Raw genomic sequence first — 25,396 nt, 5'->3', positions numbered from 1 at the left:
GTTCAAGGCAAACACTTCCACTGTTGTTTAAGCATTTATAAAACTGTCAATGTCATGGTAGTTAATGGTGATATTAATGCTTTCATCATATAGTTTTTTTTTTTTTTTTTTTCACAATAATAATAAAAAAGAATTGTGTTGTGTTAGGTCGCCACCTAATGTTCAATATAAAATCTGGGTCATGAAGCAAACCAAACTGAGAACAACTGTTCTAGACTAGACACTCCTTTTAGTTTTAATGTACTTACCCAGTTTAATAATGTGTATGTTTTGATGCTCTTCTGCCAACCTTTGCAATTCCTATAAAACAAATAGGTCTTTTAAAATATATTTTTTTTTACACTTGCTGCTTTTATGACCTAATTTTAAACTACATATAAATGTATGAACTTTTAAATGATTATCAGACTAAAAATCTAATAAAATATACACTTCCGTCTCCTTGTACATTGATACGACTTTTAACCTGAAATATTATTGTTGAAATGCAGAACAAAGTAAATGTTCGTACTTGTAAACTGCGCATGTGCACATTCCCATGCAGCTAAAAAGATGACTGTAAACTATCTGGGGCTGGTTTAATGTTTGTATAGTAGGCCTATTGCAAATACCACACTCTCTGCTCACGAAATTACCTTGGCTCCATCTGGATCCCGAGCAGTAGCGATAATCTTCCCGGGAGAGAATCCTCCCGTTACTAGACTCTCAACTATCTGCAGTCCGAGGCCTCGACTGGCTCCGGTGACCATTAAGTTTGAACAGTTTTTGAATGCTAGACTCATATTGTCACTTTATTCGAGAACACGAAATTAATTTTCTGTCCAAGCCGCACGAGATAAATTAGAATAGATGACAGCTTGATGCCAGAATAGTCTATAGTCACGTGATCAGGTAATCACTTGTCTCCACGCGTCACCACCGTCTAGTTCCCCGTCGAGTTTGTGATGATAAAACCGGAATATGGCACAGATAATTATGTTGTATATAATTTGTCAAAAAGGCAAAGATCTCTGTGTTTTACCTTTGACTGTTGAAACAGGACGATATGTTAATTTAGTAGCGTAGTGGAAAAACGTGTTGTTAAGTGTTTTTTGAATGATTTCCATTTTGTTTTCTACTGTCTATTTTATTGTGAACAGCGTGATTTTTTGTTTTGTAAGATAAAACCAGATATTGATTTGGTAAATATGGATGATGCTCAAAGACTGAGATGTCTGTTTACATGTGAAACATAAATTAGCTAATTATCTTGAGCATGAGAGAAGAGGAAAAAGCTCTTTATCGAGATGATCTGTAGTTGAGGATTTGTTTGTATATGGTGTCTGTGTGTGTGTGTATGTATATATGTATACATGTGTGTATGTAGTATATATCTGTATTCATGTATTTTCCAGAATGATTTGTATATGCGACAGGAAGATGTTTGCTAAATAAGTTTGTGGTGTCTTGTAATCCCTTGTGGGATGGGCCAAATGTTTTGGCATGACACAGAAATAAAATTTAACTAACTAATTCCCACCTACAGAAAAAAGGAAACAACTTGCTGACAACACAGCTTAATGTTCATTGGTTTAAACAACCGTGATGTAATTGTTCTCTTTTAAACCGTTTGATTTTAAAACTCTGATCTCATGTTATTATGTGTATAAATTATGTGTTAGTATTCCCAAACTCTCTGACAGTGTTATCTATGGGTTATTTGATTGTTGTCATATTTATAAAAATATAAATATAAAACATGTCTGTAATTAAAGTAAAAATGATTGATAAACACGTCTTTGGTATGTAATTAAATGGGTGTCTTGTTCATTATAATTATTTTCAAATAAAAGCAACAGAACTTATTACATCCAGTTTATTAACGCTGTCTGTGCACGAGCGTGAATCCCGCGATATCCATCTTTGATCTCACAGGTGTCAGTATGGTCAGATTCACTGCGATAAGAGAGAACTGTCCGTCTTGCCTGCGCTTTTTTCACTCCTCCCCTCACTGCAGACGCCTACTCTCGCATACATTTCAGGCGAGGCTAGGCGCATCTCAAACTAGCCTTCATCGCGCCGCGGTAACGCAATCGGCCTTCAAATGCGACCTTCCAATGCTGCGTTCCAGTCCAAAATTGTCATGCCCTTCACTCGCTAACTTCCCTCCATCTCGTTCACTCGGATGTACGTCATTGCTTACGTTGCACGAGTGCCCACTAGTGGCGGAAACTGCAACGTCCTAAGCCCTTGATCACTTGGAATCAGCTATGGAGTTGATGTATTATTTAAAAAAAAAATCCTTTAAGAATTTGTTTAATGCAGTATCCAAATGTTTATATGTGTGTTTGGGTTGTTTTAAATAAATACAATTTATAATTAATATATCATCATAGAGTTGTCTGTTGTGGTGACGTCACAATCGTACTGCATTGTGGGACATATAGGTGCCTGAAGTGTACATTTGAAGTAGACTCGCTCCCTCGGGCAAAATCGAGTGAACGAGGGTCTGTCCATATAAACTTCCCTCGTCCACTTCACGAAGTGGAATGGCGGCAGGGATTCCCCCGAGGGGAAGTGCTTAGGGACGTTCGCAAGTGCGTGTCTAAAAGTGGACTGGAACAACCCAAGTGTGCAGCCTTTGAATTGGGGCAGCCTTTGAATTGGGACATCATTCGTTGCGACGCTGTGACGCAATCGGCCTTCACATATGGCCTTCGGAGGATGCAGCCTTCACATTGGGACACAGCTATTGACTTATTTAAAGTAGCTTTATTATAAAATACGATCATTATGACCCACAAAATGTTTTGAACACAAGCATCACTAAAACAAAAACAAAAAATCAAACGTGAGTTTTCGTTGAGCTCACTTTTATTAATTTTATTGTTCATACAGTATCACTCGTGACATTTCATTTTCGATAAAGAACTTTGGACATTTCATAAACCGCTTAATTTACTTTAGCAACTCAATAATCAGTTATACAAATATATATATTTTAACCGTTTTTTTCAAAACAGAATTATCCTTACAAACTGCATGTTTACATAATCATCAGCCATACACAGGATTAAACAAGCAAAGCTTTTCTTAAAGCATCGATTAACCACTGAAATATCAGTAACAATATATGTTTTAAAGTTGATTTTTATTATAAAATGGATCGATTCATCGGATTTTGCCCACAGATGCACAAACACATTTTTTTGACAAATCAGATCCAGTTTAATGGCCAGCTAGGATGTCTGAATTCCTAATGATTTATGAAATTATTTTTTTATGTGTGATATCTGTGACAATTACACAGAATAGCAAGATAAATTTATAATAAATTACGCAAGAACACGTGTAGTGCAAACACTATGGGCTTTCTTCACTAGTAGACGCTGACATTGCAGGTTACAATACCTCGGTATAGAATAAGTGCATTATTGTCACAAACTTGTCTAAGCAGAACAAGTTACAGCTCAAGAAGACTTTTAATGCCGGAACATCACTTTGATAAGAGTAAATGCCACGATAAAGACTTACAGTCCTAAAAAGATTTTACAATTAATGTCCAAACATGAAATCTTGTTTACTCCTTTTCAGTTATTTCTCTAACTTTAATAAACACGTTGTTAATTGATATATCAGCATATTTTGGACCATAAAAACATTCTTATCATGATTTCCTGTATCAGCACTGATATCCTTTAAAGCTGGTTTTTATTATTCTGCCTTAATTTATTCAGGGGCTCACATTCATAGTCATGAATTATAGGGATAGTTCACCCAAAAATGAAAATTCTGTCATTGATAACTCACCCTCATGTCATTCTAAACCCGTAAGACTTCCGTTCATCATCGGAACACAAATGAAGACGATTTTAATTAAATCTGAGTGATTTCTGTCCCTCCATTGACAGCTACGCAACTACCATGCTTCGAAAAGTTCATAAAGAGATCATAATCATAATCCATATGAGACACATTCACTTTATATGACAAACAGATTCATTTGTGTTCCAAAGATGAACAAAGGTCTTATGGGTTTGGAACAACATGAGGGTGAGTGATTGATGACAGAATTTAAATTTTTGGGTGAACTACCTTTTACATTTATAATTCCAAATTAAGTGAACTAGAAGTCTACATTAGTTATATTTCATATCTTGTTCTAAAAGACAGGCAGCAGAGGACTTTATATCATCTAAATTACTTTTTGCGTGCTCTCTGTCTGCTGCCAGCTTCACTTGGTGACAGCGTGGATGGAGTGTGCTAGATATTCCACGTTTGCAGACGTCACACCAGCCACGGAGATCCGGCCATCTTTTGTCATGTATATAGAGAATTCGTTAATCAGACGCTCCACCTGACAAAGAGCCACAAAGAAGACGAGCAGAGAAAAGCCAATGAGAAAAGGCTGAGACCTTATCAGAGATACCCAGAATGCACTTTCTCTTGACTTACCTGCTCCGCTTTGAGTCCCGTGAAGCAGAACATTCCGATCTGGTCAGTGACGTGCTGCCAGTTGTGAGTGGAGCCCTCCTTCTTAAGGTTTGAAACCAGCATCTCTCTCATCCTAATGATACGGCTGGCCATGCCTTTCACCTCCTCGAGCCTACCAGAAAAACAGTCGAGCCACAGTCTGTAGAGCTCAGTTCTCATTGGCTGGGTTCATGACGGCGATTAATCTCTGGACTCACCATTCTTTGTAGAGTTCGGGTGTGTTGAGGATAGTGGAGGCGATGCGAGCTCCGTTCATGGGTGGGTTGGAGTAGATGGGTCGGATGAGAATTTTCAGCTGGGATTCCACACGCTTCGCCTCTTCAGCATCCTTACACACCACCGTGAAGCCCCCTACACGCTCACCTGAAGACGCAAAGGTACAGAGTATTAACTTTAAAATCTAAAGTTTTGTCTAATTTTCCAAATATAACACAAATCCTTGAATCCTTGAATGATAAATTGACTCAATAATATATCTGTACAGTGTATTTTCTCTTACTATAGTGGGAGAATTTAAGGATAAACAAGTGAAAAACTAGTGAGATTACACTTACACTACCATTTATAAGAAATTAACACTTTTTTTCAGCAAGGATGCATTAAATTGATCAAAAGTGACAGGAAAGGCATTTATAATGGTACAAAAGACTTCTATTGCAAATACATGCTGTTTTTATCATTGATAATAATAATAATATTTCTTGAGCAGGATATTAGAATGATTTCTGAAGGATCATGTGACACTGAAGACTGGAGTAATGATGCTGGAAATTCAGCTTTGTCAAACACAGGAATAAATTACATTTTAAAATATATTAAAACAGAAAAAAGTTCTTTTAAATTGTGATACTATTACACATTATTACTGTTTTTATTGTATTTTTGATCAAACAAATGCAGCCTTGGTGAGAAGAGACTTTTGAATTAGGGAATTATTAACTTTTTATATAAGTGTAATTAGCAAGGATTTGTTTTAACAATATATTTGATGCTCACCATACAGGCCCATGTTCTTTGCAAAAGACTGGGACAGAAGAATGTTGTGCCCCTGCTCAATGAAATAGCGCACAGCCCAAGCGTCACGATCGATATCGCCACTGGCAAATCCCTGGTAAGCCATGTCAAAGAACACCAGGAGATTTCTTTTCTGTTGAAATGAGAGTGAAGAATCTTATCATCACTGAAATAGTCATTCATTTGAGACTGAGGACAGTCATTCTTTTATCGATCCAAATGGTCAAACAAAGATAAGGATTTCATTCCAACTATATGTTTCTGTCACTTCAGTAAGTAGCTTTTCTGAGACCTGATTTAACGCCAAAACCAGTTACCTTGATCAGAGCAGCCAACTCTTTCCACTGCTCAGGCTTTGGGTCCACTCCTGTGGGATTATGAGCGCACGCATGCAGAACAATAACACTCTTCTCAGGGATTTTCTGAAAGAGAAATAAATAAATACATACATAAATCTGATTTCATTTGTGGGAAAAACATTTTTATTCCCCCCCCCCACTTCATTTATACAAATACTCCACATATTACATTATCCAGAAATTCAAAATAAAATTATTCCCTCTTCATACTTAAAAGGTGGATCAGAAGAAAAGAAGAGAGCTAAAATGCAACAAATGTACAATGCTTATTCCCAATAAAGTACAAGATATAAAAAAAATGTCTTACTGAAATATCATCCAAGGCTCCTTTAAGGTCAAAGCCAATGGTTTTAGGGTCATAGTAGGTGTAAGCATTTAGCTGCATGCCCGCATCTCTGAAGATAGGGGTGTGGTTTCCCCAGGAGGGTTTAGGCAGGTACACGCCCCGGGACACGTTATGGAATCGTGACTAGACAAGAAGAAGTGATGTGAGTACTTGTTATTTGAACTACCTTTACAACCAATAACCAGAAATCAAAATAGTCAACAGTGACAACCCACTTTTTTAGTAGCCTTGGTTAACAGAAACAATCAGGCCTAACATCGCATTACAAACTCAAATTAAAAGCACAAAAATATATGAAAGAATGAAAAACTATTAGCTACAAGAACTGTGCCCTTCAGTTCATTGATGAAGAGGTGAACAACTCGTCCCATGAAGCATTGGGAATGAGATAAATATATCAAAAACAAATATAATATACACTACCGTTCAAGAGTTTGGGGTTTGTAATTGTTTTTTAGAAAGTAATACATCATTATTGATCATTATTGATCAAAATGTAGTAACAGTAAATTTAATATATATATATTATTTCACAAAAATATTAAGCAGCACAACTGTTTTCAACTATGGTAATAATAACAAATGTTTCTTGGGCACCAAAGCAGCATATTAGAATGATTTCTGAAGCATCATTCAACTGAAAATTCAGCTTTCAAATTCCATCACATGAATAAATTACATTTTAAAATGTATATAATAGAAAACATTTATTTTATATTGTAAAAATATTTCACAATATTACTGTTTTTACTATATTTTTGATCAAATAAATAAATACAGAAGAGACTTCGTTCAAAAACATTGAAAAAAAATCTTACCGACCCCAGACTTTTGAATGGTAGTGTAAAATTCGGCAAGTAAATAAAATATTCTTTTTGAATCATACTTAGTATTTGTTTCTAAAGGTTTACAAACATACGAAGGAATAGGATGGGTCACTTCTGTTGTGCTCTATGACAGCCACATATAAAACAAAACAAATATATTATGAAATCCTTACAAACCACTATGTTTAACTACATACCAAAAAGTTAGCACCAATACGTAGAGATCCGGTTCCTGAGATCGTCTGGACAGTGATGCTCTGTGTGCAAAAAGAACTGGGAATTAATAATCACATCTAATAATTTAAGAAGCAAAATACTTCCTTTTAAAATGCATTGCTTTAAAGTACTTACTCTTCCGCTCTTTAAGACCTCATTATCAGGTCCAAGAGCCAGCTGAGCGCAGGCCTTTGAAAAGTCTGCCAACCCTCCAATAGGAAGGTACTCTTTATCCAACTTCTTAGCAGCAATCTGGGCCTCAGCCTGACAATACCAAATTCTGTCATTTGTTTTGAGCAGGGATTAGAATAGTAAAACTTTATTTGGCTGATTGGAAGTGGATAGAGTTATGGACAATTGCTGTTTTAAAAGTATGTCAGCTATATAACAAAAAGCATTTTAGAAGATAAAACAGGCCAGGGTGATTCAGGGAAAGATCCTTGCATAATCATATCGTATGCAAATTGTTACGTTATGACAAACCTTTCGGACACAGTTAAGGACAAACGGCTTGCCCTGATCATCTCTATAAGCTCCTACTCCGAGGTTCATCTTTTTGGGGTTGGTGTCACGTTTGAACGCCTCCGTGACACCCAGGATGGGATCAGGGGGTCCCATCTGTACCTCAGTCCACCATGAGCTGTGAAAAAAAAGAATACTTTTAGGTTAACTATTGAGTGCAAGTATGCTGCTCCAGTCAAATTGTTATGACTGTGTGTTGTCATAGGAAAATTGATGTTAATAGTTAAATTGTAAATTGTTTAATTTTTAAATACTTTTGGAAGGAAGGCCAAAACACTGTTATAGCTGTGAACCCCAAAGAATTTAGAGCAGTGCAGAAGACTGAAATTCAAACATCCCTAATAATTAAATACAGACCACCTTCTTTCACTGGCCCGAAAACTTCTTTGCATATACAAAATCTACTCATTCTTTGAACGTCTCATTAAAAATTCTCCAAGATGGATAAGTTTATCATAAGCTGATTATCATTACAGAGTTTTAGTTCTTGCTAAACTGGAAGGAATTCAATAGCAGCTTGAGCTAGACTGCTAAACTCCACTAATGACACTTCATGTCTGAACGTTAACAGTAGAGGAATTTTAAACTCCAAGTTTAAGCACATTGCATGGCTGTATTTGTTCTGATGGATGCTTGGCACACAGGTTCAGAATGGCCATGTCATTCTAAATAAAGATTCTGCTAGCTTGCCAAGACAAACAGTAGGCCATCTCTGTAATTACCAGTGTAAAATGGGAGTATAATTCCAATCTAAACCCCACCCACATAAAGTGTGGTAATCCAATGAAGAGATGTGAACAACACCCCACCCCCTGCATCAGAACCAATCATGTGTAACACTCACATACTGCCCTTTTCAACCCAGCTCTGAATGTCAGTCAGTTGTACCAATCAGCAACTAGAACTACAATAAAAACCATACTGTGTGCACTGTTGCTGTACTCTCAGCTTTTGAATTTAAGACATACTGCTACTTTTTATCCTCAATAACAAGCAAAACCCTAAGTGTAGAACATTAATTAATGACAATAATGTAATGTTTACAGGACATATGTGGTTTTATGTGGAAGCATTCCTGTCTCTGACTTTAGTGATTGGCCCAATCTGAGGAAGTAGGCGTAAAGGCATTACATGTTCCTTTTTTGTTCCTACTCAAGTCACATAATTTATATAGCATATAATTAAGTAAACCCAAAGCTGACAGACAAATAACAAAAACTTATAAAGAAAAATGAATAGGCAAGTAAATAAAAACAAGAAGATATATAAAAATAAAGTAAATAAGCAGATAAAAAATAAAGTAAATTAATGAATTTATGAATTATGTTCCTAAAAATTTTAAGTGCCCTCCTAGCAGATACATTAATAAATAAATAATAAAGTTAGAGCGAATATAAAACACAAGTAGATAAAATAAATAATATTTAGTATAAAAAAATAAAATTGCAATGCACCTTAATACTTTAACAGAAACAGCAGTAACAGAAAATAAGTTTTTATAGGGAGGCTGTTTTTTCATCTCAATAAAGAAAATATAATCTTGTGTCAGACAGTAGCAAGCTAGGCCTGGCTGAACCTGATATATCACTAATGTAATGTCATTATGAACACTTAACTTCTCGCCTGTGTTGATCTCATTAATTCTGATCGCTTATCAACGCCCTATTAACGTTAGTGATTATATTATAACTTCCGACATTGACAGTCGTCATATATGAAATTAAAATTTCATGTTGAAAGATAAAAAAAACACTCGGTAAACATCAAAAGCATTAATAACTATGTTGAATTATAAGCACAATGAATGAATGAATGAGGCATTCAAGGTTAAAGTCTCATATGTTACAGTAGAGTAACTTTCAGTGGTGCTGCTCTAGTCAGTCCGCGGCGCTAACTCGCTAGCACAAGCTAACTTGTCAACAGAGTGTTTGCACAAGAAAAATAAAGCCTCAAATTACCTTGCACGGAGCTGTAAGACTGCTAAAACAGGGGCCTGAGCCCCGACATTAGTCAAAATCTTGCTGGATTGCAACAGGGCCATTGCTGGAAGCACAGATGACTTGGAGGAAGACTAACGCACACTGGCTGGGTTAACGTTACTTGAACTTGTGTGCTCTGCATGTGTTGATTATAGCGCCTCCAAGGACATTGCATTGCATTGCTGCTGGAGACAAGAGGTAGTACAGTAGCCAGCTAAGAGTAACTGGTTTAACTGGGGTTTTTTTCTGTACACTGAAAAAAAAAATGTTGTAGGGTTTAAAATTGCTAGTAAATTTCACAAATAATTACAAAGAAATGACAAGTAACGTCGCATTGAATTAAACGTGCCATTTTGAAGTAAAATGTCTGAAATAGTATTTCCTTGTATAAACATAGGGCCTACTCCAATAACTTAAAAAAAAAAAAAAAAAATGTTTACAGTGTATAATTATTGCCTGCGTAGGCTAGCCTACTGTATCAAATTCCATGTCCAAACAATGGTTCAGTCTTTCCAGACAAATTACAAGATACTTGAGAGGTCCATATGAAGGTAAAAGAGTAGCAAAACTCGAGAGCACGTAGATGTGAACTTGAGAACTTGTATAATAAATATTCGTATTTGTATGTGAACATTTACACTCACAGCTCCAATGTGAAAACATGTCAAATAAAAATCTGAAGTTGAATGTTGAAATTTGCACTCGCAGACAATAGTCACAAACAGGGGCGATTCTAGGATTTTCGTTTTAGGGGGGCTCAGCCCCCAATGAGGGTATGATTTAAAAAAAAAAAAAAAAGTTAGTTTATGGTCTAATGCTCATTATTAACTAGTTTCATTAATTCATCCAGCAATATGCATATGGCACAGTTTTATAATCACTGAGGAACCAAATGTGAGGTATTTAGGGGGGTTCGGGGGCATGCTCCCCCGAGAAAATTTTGATTTCTCTGATCTACATATGTGCATTTTAAGATGTTTTGAAGGCCAAAGAAATTGGATAACAATAGCTTTAAAACCATGTGCGGGCAGCTGTTTATTTTCTCACCTCATCAGCATCACACTCTTTTTCTCTTTGTTTTTATCTTGCTCTGTCTCTTCCCCTCCTAAAGCTGCTTTGACTAATATAGGCTTTTCATTTTTGTCTGTCAGTGAAGAAAGTAAACATAGGGTCAACTGATAGGTTGATTTATGAATCATTTTTTCAGACAAAGCTACCAGGAAAGCTAGGTAACTAAGTTTATTAAATTCATTCACAATATGTACACATTCATTATTGATCTAGGCCTAATACATGGCCGTAGACAGGGCTTTATAATCAAAGAGGTCATAAACTTGAGGCTGTTATGGGGTTAAACATTTTTATTTCTGATATGTGCATTTCAAGACGTTTGAAGGCCAAAAAAGGATAAGAAACAGATTTAAAACCTGCTCTCTCCTCATCTCCATCACTCTGTCTTTTTCTCTCAGTCTCCTGATCTTGCCCTGTCTCTTCCCTTCCTAAAAGCTGAACTTTTTTAATTTACTGAAGGCTATAAATTGTATTATATTAATTCTCAACATGTACACATGCATTATTAATCTTGTGCCTATGAAAACGGCTTTGTTAATGTTTCTTGTCCCCTCACAATGACATAATTACACGTTATATAGGCCTATTTTCAGCTCAAAATGGCGAAATTAGACAAAAGTTTATTAGTTTTCTAATTATTTTTGTCATTCGTTTAACATTTATGACCTAAAAAACTGTCAAATATAAAATGTTTAGTTTAGCTACTTACATCTTCTTAACTCGCACTTGACCGTAAACTGAAGCGTCAGTCGTGCTGCTAAAATTCGCGCACAGCAGTTTCTGCGAACACGCATTTGTGTAGCCTACACTTAATCACAAATGTTTAGGGGGGCTAGGCAGAAGTTCAAAAAGGGCCTAGTGACGCCTTGGTTCTCACTCTGCGTGTGTTTCGCGCTGGATGACGGCCGTGCTGAGCGGTGCAGGTACAGAGGAGAAGTAGAAGAAGAGAGGATGACACCATTTGCTAAGCGGGGATGTTTTCATTTTCATCCTTACACATACATTTTAAACCACAAACTACGGAGTATGTTTTGGACATTATTTAACATTGTCAAAGACGAATTTTTTTTTTTATAATAACATTTCTTACTCCAAGTTTTAGGGGTGCTGAGCTCCTTTTTAGGGGTGCTGAAGCACCCCTAAAAAGGGGCTAGCCTCGCCCATGGTCACAAACCTGTATTCTGAATTTGAAGCTGCAGACAAGTAGGCTAGTCACAAATGTGTAAAATGCCATTCACATAAATACAATGACAGACACAAACTTGAAATATATATTTGCATTTAATCTTACATTCACATTCGCAGTAGCCTACAACCTCAATTACACTTGCAACTTCTCAAATCTGTCATTGCAATTTCAAATTTCGCGAATAAGTACGAATATTTACTGTACAAATTCAACGTGCTCTCGAGTTTTGCTACTCTTTTACCTTCATAGGTCCAACACTTGCATCAGTGAAGCAGTAGCCTATGCATATTAACATGCTAGTGCAATTATAATAAGTGGCCACTTGGAGTCATTGTTGCTCCACACGTTGCAGAACTGTTGAACCCCTCACTTATTTAAAGTGCTAATACCAGTGAAAGGCTCACCTCTCTCTCTATTGGCTGTAGGATATAAAGGCTGATGTCTCTATACTGCATCTCTCTGCTTACAGACGTTGAGTTCTGCAGTTTACTTTCAAATGCTGTGAATACTGACATGTATGACATCACAAATTAACGTTACAATGACTGCCAGACATGCTTGGCATTTTTTCAGAATTTAGTGCATGAGGTAATGAATCCGTGAGCCTCCATCCTAGCATCATGACCATTCATCATCCATTTAAGCTCATTTTTGCTTGTCCTTTCTTGATCTTAGCTACCATCCCCCTTTTCCCTTTTATGCTTTCAATTTTCTATGAGACTTATGAGGCTCGCAATGAGCCTGAAGGACATTAAAGGCCTTTATAATTATATTAGCATATGCTGAGTGGCAGAGAGCATTGGTGCTTAGTGGTAACATCCTTGTCTGCCTTGCAGGAGATCCGGGGAAGATAAGCTGAGGCTGTTACATCTTCGTCTTAGAAGTTTAGTGTATTTGTAGTTGCTGTGAGCTATTAATGTTTGAAGCATAGCCTAGAAAATGGATTCCAAGCCTGTGTATGGTGTTTTCTCAGATGCATGTCTTGGTTACTGCTGTTAATGGGATTTGTTCACTTTAATGAAAATAACATTGGTAGGAAAAGCATCTGCCAAACACATAAATGTCAGAAGAATGAGATCTGTTGTTGATTGCAATAATTGCAGCAGTATCTAAAATTTGATGAACTATGGCACATTTTAATTTAATCCAACACTGTTTTGAATTGTTATTGGACGCCATTAGATGTTTCTTATACCTAGATCATCTTCATCAAGTCTTAAAAAGTATTAAGATGCCTAATTAAAAGGCATCTAAGGCCTCCAAATTTCAATTAGCATTGCATCGATTACCTTTAGGTAACAACTTTTTTTAGCCTCTTTCCCATTTTGTAGTGTAGAAAGGCTATAGAGAAGAGGTGAATTTAGCCATCCACTCTCAATTCACCATTAAATTCACAGTAGCTATATTTAAACATCATCAATAAAAGAACAGGATTCTCTTCATTTATTAATTCATTAGTCTAGCAATTACAATATAGACATAATACCAGAGTATGAATGCTTTCTGGTAATTGTATTCAATAGGAAAAATGGGAAGGGCAAAGCTTTTTATATATTTAAAAGTAACATTTTTGGAGCTGAGGAAACAGTTAATTTGCTTTGAACAAAATTCTCACTGGTATCACTTGAACACTTGCTACGAAAAAAAGTCAGCATTGTGACACTGTTAAATAGAGACTAATTGCTTTTTAAAAAAAAAAAGTCTTTATAGTCTATTAGAATATATAGAATGTTAAATAAAATATAGGTTAGATTTTGTAAGATAAGATTTAGTTAAATAAATCATCAGTGTATGCTGGAGCAATGTTATCAGTCAATGCAAGCAGTGTAGAGAATCCCCATTTATAAAACCAAAACTGCATTTGGATGAATTATTCATGTTCTGATGATTAATTGATAGGAATTTCTACAAACTCTGCTATGTAAGAGGAAAGTCTAGCAGATAAATTATTTAATGTGGTTTAAATGCATCTGGACACAACTGGGAAAGATGTTTTCTAGAAATGTGATGTCTCCATCCAGCATGTCACAGAACTGACTGTATGAATGAGATGTTACGTGTAACAAAGGACAATTTCAAAGAGTTAAATATGTTCTGTTCTGTAAAAGAAATATTCCTGCAATTGTATTTTTTTAATAATTTCTCAAGCATCCGGATTAGCAAAAACAAATAAATGACAAAACATCAAATTTATATCACATTACTTTTATTAATGCTCTCAGATACATCCTTAAACAGTATCAGCCAAAAAAAAAACACACACCACAAAACCCAAACATAATTGGGCAGGAATAAGATGAAATGAGGACAAAAACAAACCGAAGAGGAAACCAAACGGAAGGGAAGAAACCAGAAGAAGAATTTAAAGCCAAGCACTCCAAATAAATATCTTATCATATTATGCCATCAGTCTGCTACTCTTTCAGAAAGATTCTTCTTTAAATATATAGTTTAAAAATTGAGCAGAGGGCATCATAGTAGCTGCAGTTTGTAGGCGAAGGAAAGCAGTGGCGATCGGGGTTGTGGGAAGGGAAAGGAAAGAAGGGGAGAGGACAGACTTTGTGCTTTTCTGTGCACACTCGTTCAGAACTCATTTCGAGAGGGGGAGGGGGACGGGGGTGCCCGGCACATGCACACGGTTACAGTATTCAGGCAGCTGGAACAGAGCTGAGATGAAGGTCAGGAAGCCTCGATTTACAGCATGGGCTCCCGGCAAAGGACGATCTCCAGCTCTGTGCGGTAAAGTTTTCCCCCGTCTGACAGTGCCATGATGCTTTGCTTATAACCAGTCAGGCTCTTGGTGTCCACCTCCTGAGGTTAAACACAAGCACAGTACTGTAAGAATGCTTTTCTTATTTGTCACTGTGAAGTGCTATACTATTTCTGAGCCTTCTTATCTCACCTTATGGTTCTTCTCGTAGAGGTCCTTCAGGAGAGCCTCCAGCTCCTGCTCGTCAATATAGCCATTTCCATCCTTGAAAGCAAGAAAACAACACCCATGAAATTCACAATTTACAAAACCTTTTGAATGTCTTTGTGTGCGGATCGCATTGAAATTGAACTGTAGCGACCGAATCACTGTGTGAGAGAGAACTTGAGAGTCGGATCATTCAAATTTGTGGACGAATCATTCAGACCAGTTGTGTGAAATAGATGAAGTCATTCACTGAAAAGATCTGACTCATTCATTCATGAATCAAGCACTACTCTCATAAACTTAGTGAATAATGCTTAGATTTAGATCGAATGGCAGTGGAATACAGATGTATAGACCACTAATGATATTTTTTAAAGTGCTTTTGTGTCCTTTTTTATGCTTGAAAGCTTCGGTCACCATTTATTGTTTTAGCATGGAAAAGAGCCAGCTTTGGTGTCCAATAGAAGACAGTAATATGGATTTGGAGGGACATCAGGGTAAATAAATGATGACAGAATTTTTATTTTTAGGTGAAATAATCCAAGAGTCTGTTCATTTGAACAGAGCCATATTGGCTTAATGATGGCTTTTGAGTGACTTAATCCCTGTTAGAAATGCTATTTTTTCCAAACGCCTGTCTGTTTCAATTCTTATTTTATGACTGCAAGCCATAAAAGTGCTTAGATGGCCTGGCATGTGATGTCTCGCTCTCAATATTTTTCATAACAACAGAAAGGCATTTTGACTGCGGGAAGGAGACTAATTCTACATTGATTCTACACTTAAATGCTAACATTTGATACACATTGTGTTCATGTGGATTACATTTCATGTATAACTGAAGGTTGGTCCTCATAGCAAGCCTGTGAGCGGGTGCTGTTGTCTAATGGTCTCTATTTGCTCAAAGATATTGATTACATAGAACAATGATGAGATAATCTTGCCTTCCTAAGGCATAAGTCTGGTCTGTGTAAGTTAACTGGAGAAAGACTAATGATGAACTTGTGGTAGCACAGCATTAAATAGCAATTTTCATCTTGCAGCAATTTTCATTGGGATTTCTGTAATTACTTGTGGTTGCCACTTAAACTGTTGTAAATGTGCTTCTGATTTTGCATTATAAATCCCTTTCCAAATGATGATACCACCAAGCTGGAAGAAAAAAAACAGGCGCAGGTGCTTCTGCTCATTTTCCTGCACAGGTGAATGGGGACACTGTTTTGCATTCAGAAGGCGCTCACAAAGGAGGGTGAGATCAGATTTCCAGCAACACTACAGCAGTGCATATAAATCTACACAATATCATATACATCACCTTATCATAGAATGTAAAGATGGCGTTGAACTGCTCAGCAGTCAGCTTGACGCCCTGTTCAGCAATAAAAACATTGTTCAGTAACTAAAAATACTACATTTCCAACTAAAACCAAGCTAAAAACTTCATGTATGAATGTGCTCTCACCTGAAACTTCAACAAGAAATTCTCCTGAACCGGCAGAAGCCTTGACATAAACAGAAAAATGATTATTGGGTTGATGTGTCTTACAATATGAATGTGATTTTCTTTTCTTTTTTCTCTCACCTTGCCATTTCAGACAGACCCAGTTTCCCATCGCCATTTAGATCGAACATCTTGAGCTAAAAAGGAGAGAATGGCGCAGTTTAAATGTTTACACAGTATCCTGGTTGCATAAACTGCTAATACTAGTCTTATTCTCTTCAAGACAGTTCATAAACTTTTCAGTTAGTCAGTTAAATGTAACTAACTGCTAGTTGTTCGTACTTGTTCTTAAGACACAGTCTTAACATAATGATTATGTTTATGCAACTGGCCCCTGAACTTGCTTCAGATTTCTTTATAAAATCAATATGTCCTATTGCTGCACAACATTTCTAATTTTATTTTATTTTTCAAAGTGGGTAGAGGACAACTAAGGCTCTCAATTATCCAGCTGGCATGCCTTGGATTAATTCAGGTTTGTGTCTCTGGCCTTAAGATGTGGGCATATGTTAGCACAGCTGGAGTGCAGACACAACCCGTGGGGTCAGTGCATGTACAAGTCACTCAAGCATGGTGGCAAATGGCTCCAGGATTTAAAGGTAAAATAAAACTTTAACGTTTTTTTGTCTAATGTTTGTTATGGGGTTACTAGGAGACACTAGGAGGATAAGATAATGACTAATGCACAACAAAGACAACAACTTACTATTGTTTGTGTGTATTCCTGCAATTTCTGGTCGTCATAGTGTCTGTTTGCCTTTTTAAGCAGGTCAGAGAGGAAGCCCTGTTGGAAAAAAGATTATGATGATTTTATATACATTTTGACGATTTAAATTTAAATAATTGTTTAAGAGTTTAAAAACCTCTTTTGTCAGCTGATTTACAAAATGATATTTTATATACATATATATGCTATCCCATCTATTACAAAAATGTTCAATGAGATTCAATATAGACACCTTGTGTTCTTGACTCAATTATAAAGAACAATTTATGCCAAAAAAAATTCTATATAAGGAGAAATGTCTTAAATGATTGCATTATACTTTAATGTTCAATGGGTTATTTAATTATTTTCTACTGATAATCTATGTTTGCAAGCCTAAAATTGATTAATTAATTAAAAGTGAATTAAAACTAAATGAATTAATTAAAACTAAATCCATGACGTGATCCTATGATGGGAACCCCTAAAAGATTCTATATATGAAACAATGCAGATCCCTTCTCTCTCTCTCTCTATATATATACTGTATACCTTTATATTCAGTTCTATATACAACCTTTTCTTCTTAGAGTTTATTATCTTACAAACCCCCTCCTGTTCTGGTTTGTGAACACCCTTAAGCATGACATCTGCTATACTTTTTTTTTAGGTCATCGTCTCCTCAGTGATCATTGCTTCATTTGCTTTGTTTACAAATGTAGTGATTTGTATACTCTCTTCGGATGCCAGCCACCAAATCCAATTTGCATAGTTTCCATCTGCCTCGTCACATTAGTGGCTGTGGAAACTCTTTTCAGGATTGTTGTGAAGGCCACAGCAGGAAAAGTGGAAATCTTACCTTAAGTTCATTAGCCTCAATGAAACCGCTGCGGTCTGTGTCATATTTCCGCCAGGCCTGTATACAGACAAACATACAAAAAAAGATATTGTAACTGTACCATCAGTACAGCTTATAATTATATGTGCAATATACCTTAGGTTTGACAAATCAGAGGGATAGGAGTGCATGTAAATGCAGAAGTGGAGAAATAATAGGCGAATTATTCTTACAGTACATTGATTAAAATAGTTTTTTCATTATACCCTCTGTAATTTCTATTCGAAGCAGCTGTGCATTGTTAGAGCAAGGAGCAAGAAATGCCATTTAATGAATTTTTTAATCTAGCAGCTGGCCTTGTTTCCATCACAGACTCTTATCAAAGATAGATGCCTCCCTCTACAGGTCTATGGAGAATTACAGCAGCACATCAATAATACATGCATCTGAAAATAGAAGTTTGTACTTACTCATTCTATCCCTTTAAAAGGCTTGCCTACCACACTGGATGATTAAAAAGCTTCCCTTTCTCCTTAGTTCATTCTCTCTTCAACTTGACATAATACATCATTGAGGCAGTCACTTTCTGATGATCAAACCATCCGAAATGTAGTATTTGGCAACGCATTGTAATGAATAAGTATAGGGAAAATATTTGTATGGTTCCCAAGAGGAAATTTGTGTTTTATACTGTCTATGTATATGTATATATGTATGTATGTAAATGACCATGGATCTATAAAATGAAAAAGTAGCATCATCACTTACTGCCATGAATTCAGCGCTGGATCCCACAAACTGTCTAAAGCAGAGAAGGAAGTTCTCTTCTGTGGGCAAGATCTGAGCCAGCTGATGGAAAGTATAGATTGGATTAGACACCCGTACAACAAGGGAGTGTAAATAAATGAAAACCTACATTTTTTTCCTATTTGAGACCGGCTCTTTTTGGACAGCTCTATCAATAAGTTACAGGTTTGATTAAAGTCATGAGTGGCATTAGAGTTTCCTCTTCTCAGAAAGGATGATGGGATAATTGCGGTCTCTTAGAGTACCGGATATTTACAAGCTTGTCAATGGCAAAGTCACAGTGATGTAAGTGATGTGTTCTTCTACCTCTGACATCTCAATTCTTCCATCTTTGTTCTTGTCGAATTTCTGCATGAACTCTGTCATCTTCTCTTTAAAGGCTGCATTTGAGGGGTCCTGTATGAAGACAGCACAACAAGATGAATCTTCTTCTCATTTTTTGCTTATTGGAAAAGCTTTAATCAGTTTGTGCTTCAGAGGTTAGGACAAAGCTAGCACTTTAGAAATGGTGTACATTTTTCTCTGCCATCTTCCTTGCCACCTGTACGGCAGATAATAGAATTACTAACTTTATGAGGCTCCCCCTGTTTTATTGTTGAACATACAGGGATAAAGATAAAATCTCCTGTCCTCTTTCCTGGATGCCATCTGCCTAGTCATCTGGGGTCTTTATATATTTGATTTGCACACAGTTCACACTAAGCAAAGTCTGTATAAATAGGGCCCTATGTACTCTGTTAATATGAAGGAATTTTCCATATTGATTTTTCTGTACAAACAGCATTGAAAGGTGTTTTCCCCATATTTTGAATTACGCATTGCATTGTGTTTTAGGGTTAAAGGAAATGGGTCTTAGTGTCTCATCTAGTGTCTTAGTGTTTCTAGTTGATCTCATCTAAATGAACATTATCTGTTAAAACATGAATGTTTTGAAGTTTCAAACCTGCCCAATCTTCAAAACAGTTAGCCCCGCCCTCTAATCATGCCATTGGTTGAGCCAGTGGAGGCGACGCTGACACACTGTAGCTTTGATATCTTAAAGTGATAGTTCACCCTGTTGTTCCAAACCTGTATGACTTAATTTCTTTTGTGGAACACATTTTGAAGAATGTTTTTCCACTGTTTTTGTCCATACAATGAAAGTCATTTAGGTCCAAAACAACATTGGACCCCATTTACTTTATTTTGTATGGGAAAACCAGCCCCCCAAAAAACATGGAGACATTTTTCAGAATATATAAAAAAGTTCTGTCATGAAATTCTAGATGGCGCAGGCTGATAGTTCCTTATCTCAATCTTGCAATCACATCATTCTCTGTAGGGCACAGCTGATTGGTTCCTGCTGTATCAGTAGCCAATGAGCTCACTGCTTAACCTTCAAATACTTGGTCAGCATTTGCTGTAGCAGTTGCAGTGTGCTTTCATAAACCCTCCACCTTCCCCAGCTCCTCCTGTATAGATCTGCTACAGGTAACTCACGTATGCTATATTATACAGCAGCAGTATGTCTTCCTTGCTCAAAGCAGCGTGTAGTGTATGATTTGGCAATAGCAAGTCCCATACTTGCTCAAAGCAGCAGCAATAACAGCAGCAGATATATTCCGCCAAGACCAAACATATCAGTTAAGGGCTAGTTTGGGTTTTCCTAAGTGCCCTCATTACTTTGAGAATTCCGCAGTTTAGTTTGAAAGACACAGTGCTTTATAATGAGATGTTAATGCTTCTTCACTTGTCCGTATACTTACCACACCAGCCCCTCTCCGTGCAATCTCCAGCTGACTAAAGAAGTTTTCAAGCTCCTTATCCTCAATGTAGCCATTTCCTGCAATATAAGGAAGTCTGGTTCAGTACTTACTGAGAAGCCTTCATCTATAATGATGTTTGTCATTATATGACTAGATAACTACTGTCTCTCAGTGGAAATGCTAAGTAATGAGATTGCGTAGATGGCTGCTTTGAAGCTGGTTAACTCTAGATTGGTTTGTTGGCTGGCACCCAATCCAAGTAACACAGTTCTTAATTAAAAACTTTTGATGGCTAGTCTCCCAGTTAAAGCTTTGAAGGCTCTCTCTTTCCCATTTTTCCTCTAATTGGGGGCCTTACAGTATGAGCCTTTTAAAGCCATTTATTTGAAAAGACGAAAAGGAGATTCTTCTTGATGCTTCAGAGAATATGCTGAAATTTTAAATTACCCCCACAAATAAATGCAATATTACCATCCGGGGGTAATTTCCCATGCTAGGAAATTGGCCCTTCATGCAAAGGAAATATGTGTATGTGTACGCGTTTGAAATGGGATTTTGTGTCTATGGCCTAATACATCACCAAAGTGATTGTAACTTGTGTGAAGTGAGAACTGCAGTGGGTACATACGTATTGTCCTATTATCATGTTTGAAATGTCTTAAGGCCCTTGCACACTGAGTGCGAAATTCGCGTCTGAAATTTTCGCACGTTGAAAAATAAATACAACCTCACGTTATGTCAATCACACTTGCACACTGCCTCCGAAACTTTCGTCCGTCAAAAAAAAAAAACGGATCAGGTTCGATTTTCTGCGTTTTTCGCATCCGTAACAAGCATTTGAATGGTGTTTTGACAGTTTAGAGCCACAGAATGACGGACACGAAAAAACGCATGCGAAAATTTCGGATTCAGTGTGCAAGGACCTTTAGTGTGAACTACTATTTTGATGAATTTGCCTGTGAATTACAGTGGCATTTCTAGACAGCTGGACACATGACTCACGGGAAATATCTCTTTCTGTTATTTATAATAAATGTGAAATACCATCACTGCATGGCTGTGAAATACTATGAGCTGAAGACAGGCAATCTTACTAGTGTGTCAGCAATTGATCTGTCTATTGTGTTGAGAGAATGAACACTGACTGAACACTACATACATTGATTGTAGACAAAGATCTATGCAGAATAATTAATCTACTGAATTGTCGGGTGCAATACATAATTAATAGTTTATACATGCATTAATCCTGCTGAGTATGTTGGAATTGACTGCTATGTTGCCATCTGGTGCTGATATGATTGCTCTGACATTTTCAGAGATATGACAACCATTCATTCTCTTTACAATGAATTGAATTTTTGTTTACACTTTGAGCTAATGGTCTTTGAGAATGTCAATGTGTACAGATGGTTGATTCCATCATGCTCATATGCAATATGGCCCAAGCATACATATTGGCTATTCATTTCTACCATAATTGAATTCTATACCTGTTGGCTCTGCCTATGCTATTACCATAATTTTCCCGGCGTGGCCAGCCATCTTGGATATAAAACTGATGTGTTGGAGTAGCCATTTTGGATTATGACATAACAAAACATGTCACTTGCTGAACCAGTTCAATTTTACTGATACTAATGGAAGGAATTTCCATCAAGCCAACTTGAATGAGTGGTAAAGCATCTTTAATGGAAAATAATTCCAGATGCTTCTCAATATCTTCTATAAGTTATTCTATGATAATGTGAATGACTGAGAATCTTAATGAAAAATTTCAGATCATTGTCTTCCTTAAAAACAATTTAGCAGTTACATTTATAATTGCTTACATTTTAAATAAACATATCATAAGCCATCCCTCATAAACTTTACAGATTGTGTACATACCTTCCTTTTAATGGAATCATGCTAAGCACGAACACCAACTCTCTTGAAGCACTGAAACACTTGAAACGTTGTAATTGAAAACGTTGTTTTTACTTTATATGAGGAATCTTTCATTTAATGTTTAAAATAAGAGATAAGTAGGTTCTTCACATAGCTAATAGTATAGGCTACGTTATTTACCCTATCTATTTTTACTTTTCTTTTCTGTATTTCAAGGCTATACAAAACGAACAGGAAAGAAACACTAACCAAGTTGCCAATAACGATAACATCTGCTCCACGAATACGATTATGATCCTAATACATAAATAATAAGTCAATGAGATATTTTCAGCTTTCGATATTGCAGGATGTAAGAAAACTCTCCCAGAATAATGCGGTTAAGTGATCTTCACAATATGTCCTGGGTGATGAGGACCTTGAACACACGCCCATCATCCCAACAATGAGCAATGACAGATGCCCAGGATGCGTTCAAATAAACTTGGGAATACACCGTGTTGGAGAAAGTGAACTTTCTCAAACCCAATCAGCGCAGACATGATGCACAAAAATGATGTCGAGGTGGGCAGATCACTACATTTTGAAATACAGCTCCGGTGAAACAGAAAAAAATTATTTCACTAATGGGACACAATACTATTTGGAGCCCCTTATAGCCTATTGGAAACGCGATATATCTAGTAGCACTAATAAATTAATAAACATTTTTTTTAAGATGTAGGCCTATAGGTTTTCACTGATTTTTGTCCACGGCTTATTAGATCATAGCAGTGGTAGAAGTCTACTCTCGATTTGTACCAAGAAGAGTCAGTGCACTAAAAATGTTTTATGATTATCAAGCAACATCAACAAAAATGAAAACAGGCTAATATGATGAATTGTGTGGGTGTGTGTATAGCCTATATATATCGTGTATAGAAACAATATCGTGTTTCTATACAATTTCGGAAATTACTTTTTTGGGCATTTTATTATTTTCTAAGTTTGTTTCACGCCATAGTCAATCTATGCATTAGCAAGCTGATTACAATGACATTGGGTCATAAATGTTCGAATGTTGTTAATTAAGTTTCTTTCTCTGATCAATTGTTTTTCGCACGTAAAAACTGCCAAATTCTTTAATATTCACACAGAGATATTGAACCCTATGTGTTTACAAGTGTTTTTTGTTAGCGTCAATCTTTTTTTCTGCTTTTTTAATGATAAAATTTCACTTATGACATAATTAGTTCTTTTTTTAGAATCATAATCCGTGGAATAAACGGCGCATCTGTACTCACCGTCTGCATCAAAATGTTTCCAGATATCCAGGAACTGTGATGCGGTCAGCTCTGCCAAGTGAAGGTAGGGAGGCTGCTGTCCTTTGTTTGCCATGTTTTCGTATATCTGTCCTACTGTCCGCAAGAATATCCCGGGCGAACTTTTACTCACTCAGAGTCCAATTCGCACTGTAACTCCCCCAGTGCTTTGCAGGGGGTTTTAAATGCGCTGAGTGCTTGCAGTTCTTTGGCGCTCATGCGGGTGGCGCAGTAGATCCAGCATCACTGTTCCATGGCTCAGCACTCACGCACGTGCTGGAGATGCTCAGCTCTACAGATGCGTTCACAGAAACATGTTGTAGATGGACCAGAATCACTGAATGTAGGCTATTAAACGTTCTGCTCCGCTTACGTAATGTATATAGCATATGCCTGATATTTATGTAAACTTCCCCAGCTGATTTTTTTTTTTTTTTTTTTAAATCTTTTTTTATATATTTGTTCATGTGTGTAATGGGATGTGTGTGTGTGTGTGTGTGTGTGTGTGTGTGTGTGTGTGTGTGTGTGTGTGTGTGTGTGTTTAGTTTGTATAGTTAATCACATATTTATGTTAATTACTGTTTTTTTTTTTTGTTAATATTCTTGGCCGGATACTGGGATAGGGTCCAGCCCTATGATCCTTCAGAGGTTGTATAAGGAAGTAAGAGAGTGAGTTAATATTCATTGAGTTTTGTTGGAGCTTCAATGTAGTTTCCCATTTTGTTCTATACTAATGCAGGCTAAATTGTGACCATGTCTGTAGTGTCTCCTCTCTTAGCATAAATAATTACATTTTGAGTCATTTATTTTTCCACACAGTTATTCTCCACTAGCAGAAATCAAGCTTTGTGCGTCATAAAAGCAACACACACATTGAAAGCCGTTTGCAGCTGCCTATAGGAGTGGAGCAGAATGAGAGAGACTTCCCCATCCCCTCTCAAACATTCTGTAATCCTCCAGCTGCCTGCTCACTTATGAGAGAAACCCCTCAACAAGCAAACCTGAAGTCAGAGAAAACACCAACTCCCATACTCTAGTCAGTGGAGTGACTAAAAACATTCCAATGCTGTTTTACTAAATTATTCTAAATATATGCTTCTTTACAGTATCATTTGATACAGTAGGAGCGTGTACAGCAGGCTATGTATTCATTAAAATGCACACTAAACACATAGGTCCGGTTTCACAGACAGGGTTTAGATTAAACCAGGATTAGTTAAATTAATTAGGACATTTCAGTAGCTTTTATAAACGTGCCTTAGAAAAAAAACACATTACTGGTGATGTGCATCTTGAGACAAAACAATGGCACTGACATATTTTAAGATTTTAATTTGCTTTCAGTTAAGATAGCTCAAACATGCATTAATTTTAGTCCGGGGGTAAGTCAGAAGTGTTTATGAAAGTGTGTCCTCTTAGAGGTGCTTACAATCACAGAGTGATAAAAGACATACGTCCCTGCGGAGCCCGCAGCATCAAAGGCTAATTATCCCACCGCAGTCATGCATGCGTACTGCTGCCTGCACCATAGGAACATGGAGCATTGGGAAAAGTAATGCTCACTTACCACATGGGATCCCGGGAACTCAGCAGTAATTACTGCACCCCTCACTGCCAAATATGTGTAAGCAGCCAGCCCATGCGACACTCCAGAATCTTTAATGCCAGTTACAATCGTTTGATCGAAATAGTTCC

The 25,396-nt window shown here is 36.8% G+C and overlaps 3 protein-coding genes across 3 annotated transcripts in view; all 3 read right to left on the bottom strand.

The window, feature by feature from the left end:
- LOC311089360 (C-signal) overlaps positions 1 to 943 on the bottom strand; it is a 3,875-nt gene extending 2,932 nt beyond the window's left edge. Inside the window, exons 1-2 of the mRNA XM_084123999.1 lie at positions 636 to 943; positions 249 to 300 (exon numbers count right to left, since the gene is read on the bottom strand). Coding sequence (XP_083980125.1) covers positions 249 to 300; positions 636 to 782 — 199 coding nt within the window. The 5' untranslated portion in view covers positions 783 to 943. The remainder of the gene's footprint in view (positions 1 to 248; positions 301 to 635) is intronic.
- A 1,892-nt stretch (positions 944 to 2,835) lies between these two features.
- got2a (glutamic-oxaloacetic transaminase 2a, mitochondrial) lies at positions 2,836 to 9,886 on the bottom strand. Its single transcript, XM_084124615.1, has 10 exons — positions 9,716 to 9,886; positions 7,719 to 7,875; positions 7,371 to 7,499; positions 7,217 to 7,276; positions 6,154 to 6,315; positions 5,805 to 5,909; positions 5,470 to 5,620; positions 4,671 to 4,836; positions 4,435 to 4,585; positions 2,836 to 4,336 (listed from the first exon to the last, which is right to left on the bottom strand). The coding sequence occupies exons 1-10, from the start codon at positions 9,796 to 9,798 to the stop codon at positions 4,214 to 4,216; spliced, it is 1,287 nt and encodes a 428-aa protein (XP_083980741.1). The 5' UTR covers positions 9,799 to 9,886; the 3' UTR covers positions 2,836 to 4,213.
- A 4,299-nt stretch (positions 9,887 to 14,185) lies between these two features.
- On the bottom strand, positions 14,186 to 23,871 carry calb2a (calbindin 2a). Its single transcript, XM_084124408.1, has 11 exons — positions 23,684 to 23,871; positions 20,511 to 20,587; positions 19,072 to 19,161; positions 18,727 to 18,807; positions 17,980 to 18,036; positions 17,121 to 17,198; positions 16,496 to 16,551; positions 16,376 to 16,415; positions 16,229 to 16,282; positions 14,899 to 14,970; positions 14,186 to 14,807 (listed from the first exon to the last, which is right to left on the bottom strand). The coding sequence occupies exons 1-11, from the start codon at positions 23,775 to 23,777 to the stop codon at positions 14,691 to 14,693; spliced, it is 816 nt and encodes a 271-aa protein (XP_083980534.1). The 5' UTR covers positions 23,778 to 23,871; the 3' UTR covers positions 14,186 to 14,690.
- Positions 23,872 to 25,396: the final 1,525 nt, after the last annotated feature.

This window comes from Abramis brama, assembly GCF_963993115.1.
Source record: "Abramis brama genome assembly, chromosome: 9".
Classification (NCBI taxonomy): domain Eukaryota; kingdom Metazoa; phylum Chordata; class Actinopteri; order Cypriniformes; family Leuciscidae; genus Abramis; species Abramis brama.
This window is presented reverse-complemented; position numbering and strand designations above follow the sequence as displayed.

What these genes read in the sequence shown, in the direction of transcription:
- got2a (XM_084124615.1), bottom strand. Translation starts at nt 9,798, where the DNA reads ATGGCCCTGTTGCAATCCAGCAAGATTTTGACTAATGTCGGGGCTCAG. An exon ending in GTCTTACAGCTCCGTGCAAG is followed by an intron (nt 7,876 to 9,715) that starts GTAATTTGAGGC and finishes TTTTTTTCACAG; the next exon opens with CTCATGGTGGACTGAGGTAC. An exon ending in AAAGAACATGGGCCTGTATG is followed by an intron (nt 4,837 to 5,469) that starts GTGAGCATCAAA and finishes TTGCGTCTTCAG; the next exon opens with GTGAGCGTGTAGGGGGCTTC.
- calb2a (XM_084124408.1), bottom strand. Translation starts at nt 23,777, where the DNA reads ATGGCAAACAAAGGACAGCAGCCTCCCTACCTTCACTTGGCAGAGCTG. An exon ending in CCAGCGCTGAATTCATGGCA is followed by an intron (nt 18,037 to 18,726) that starts GTAAGTGATGAT and finishes GTCTGTATACAG; the next exon opens with GCCTGGCGGAAATATGACAC. An exon ending in GGTCTGTCTGAAATGGCAAG is followed by an intron (nt 16,416 to 16,495) that starts GTGAGAGAAAAA and finishes GTTTATGTCAAG; the next exon opens with GCTTCTGCCGGTTCAGGAGA.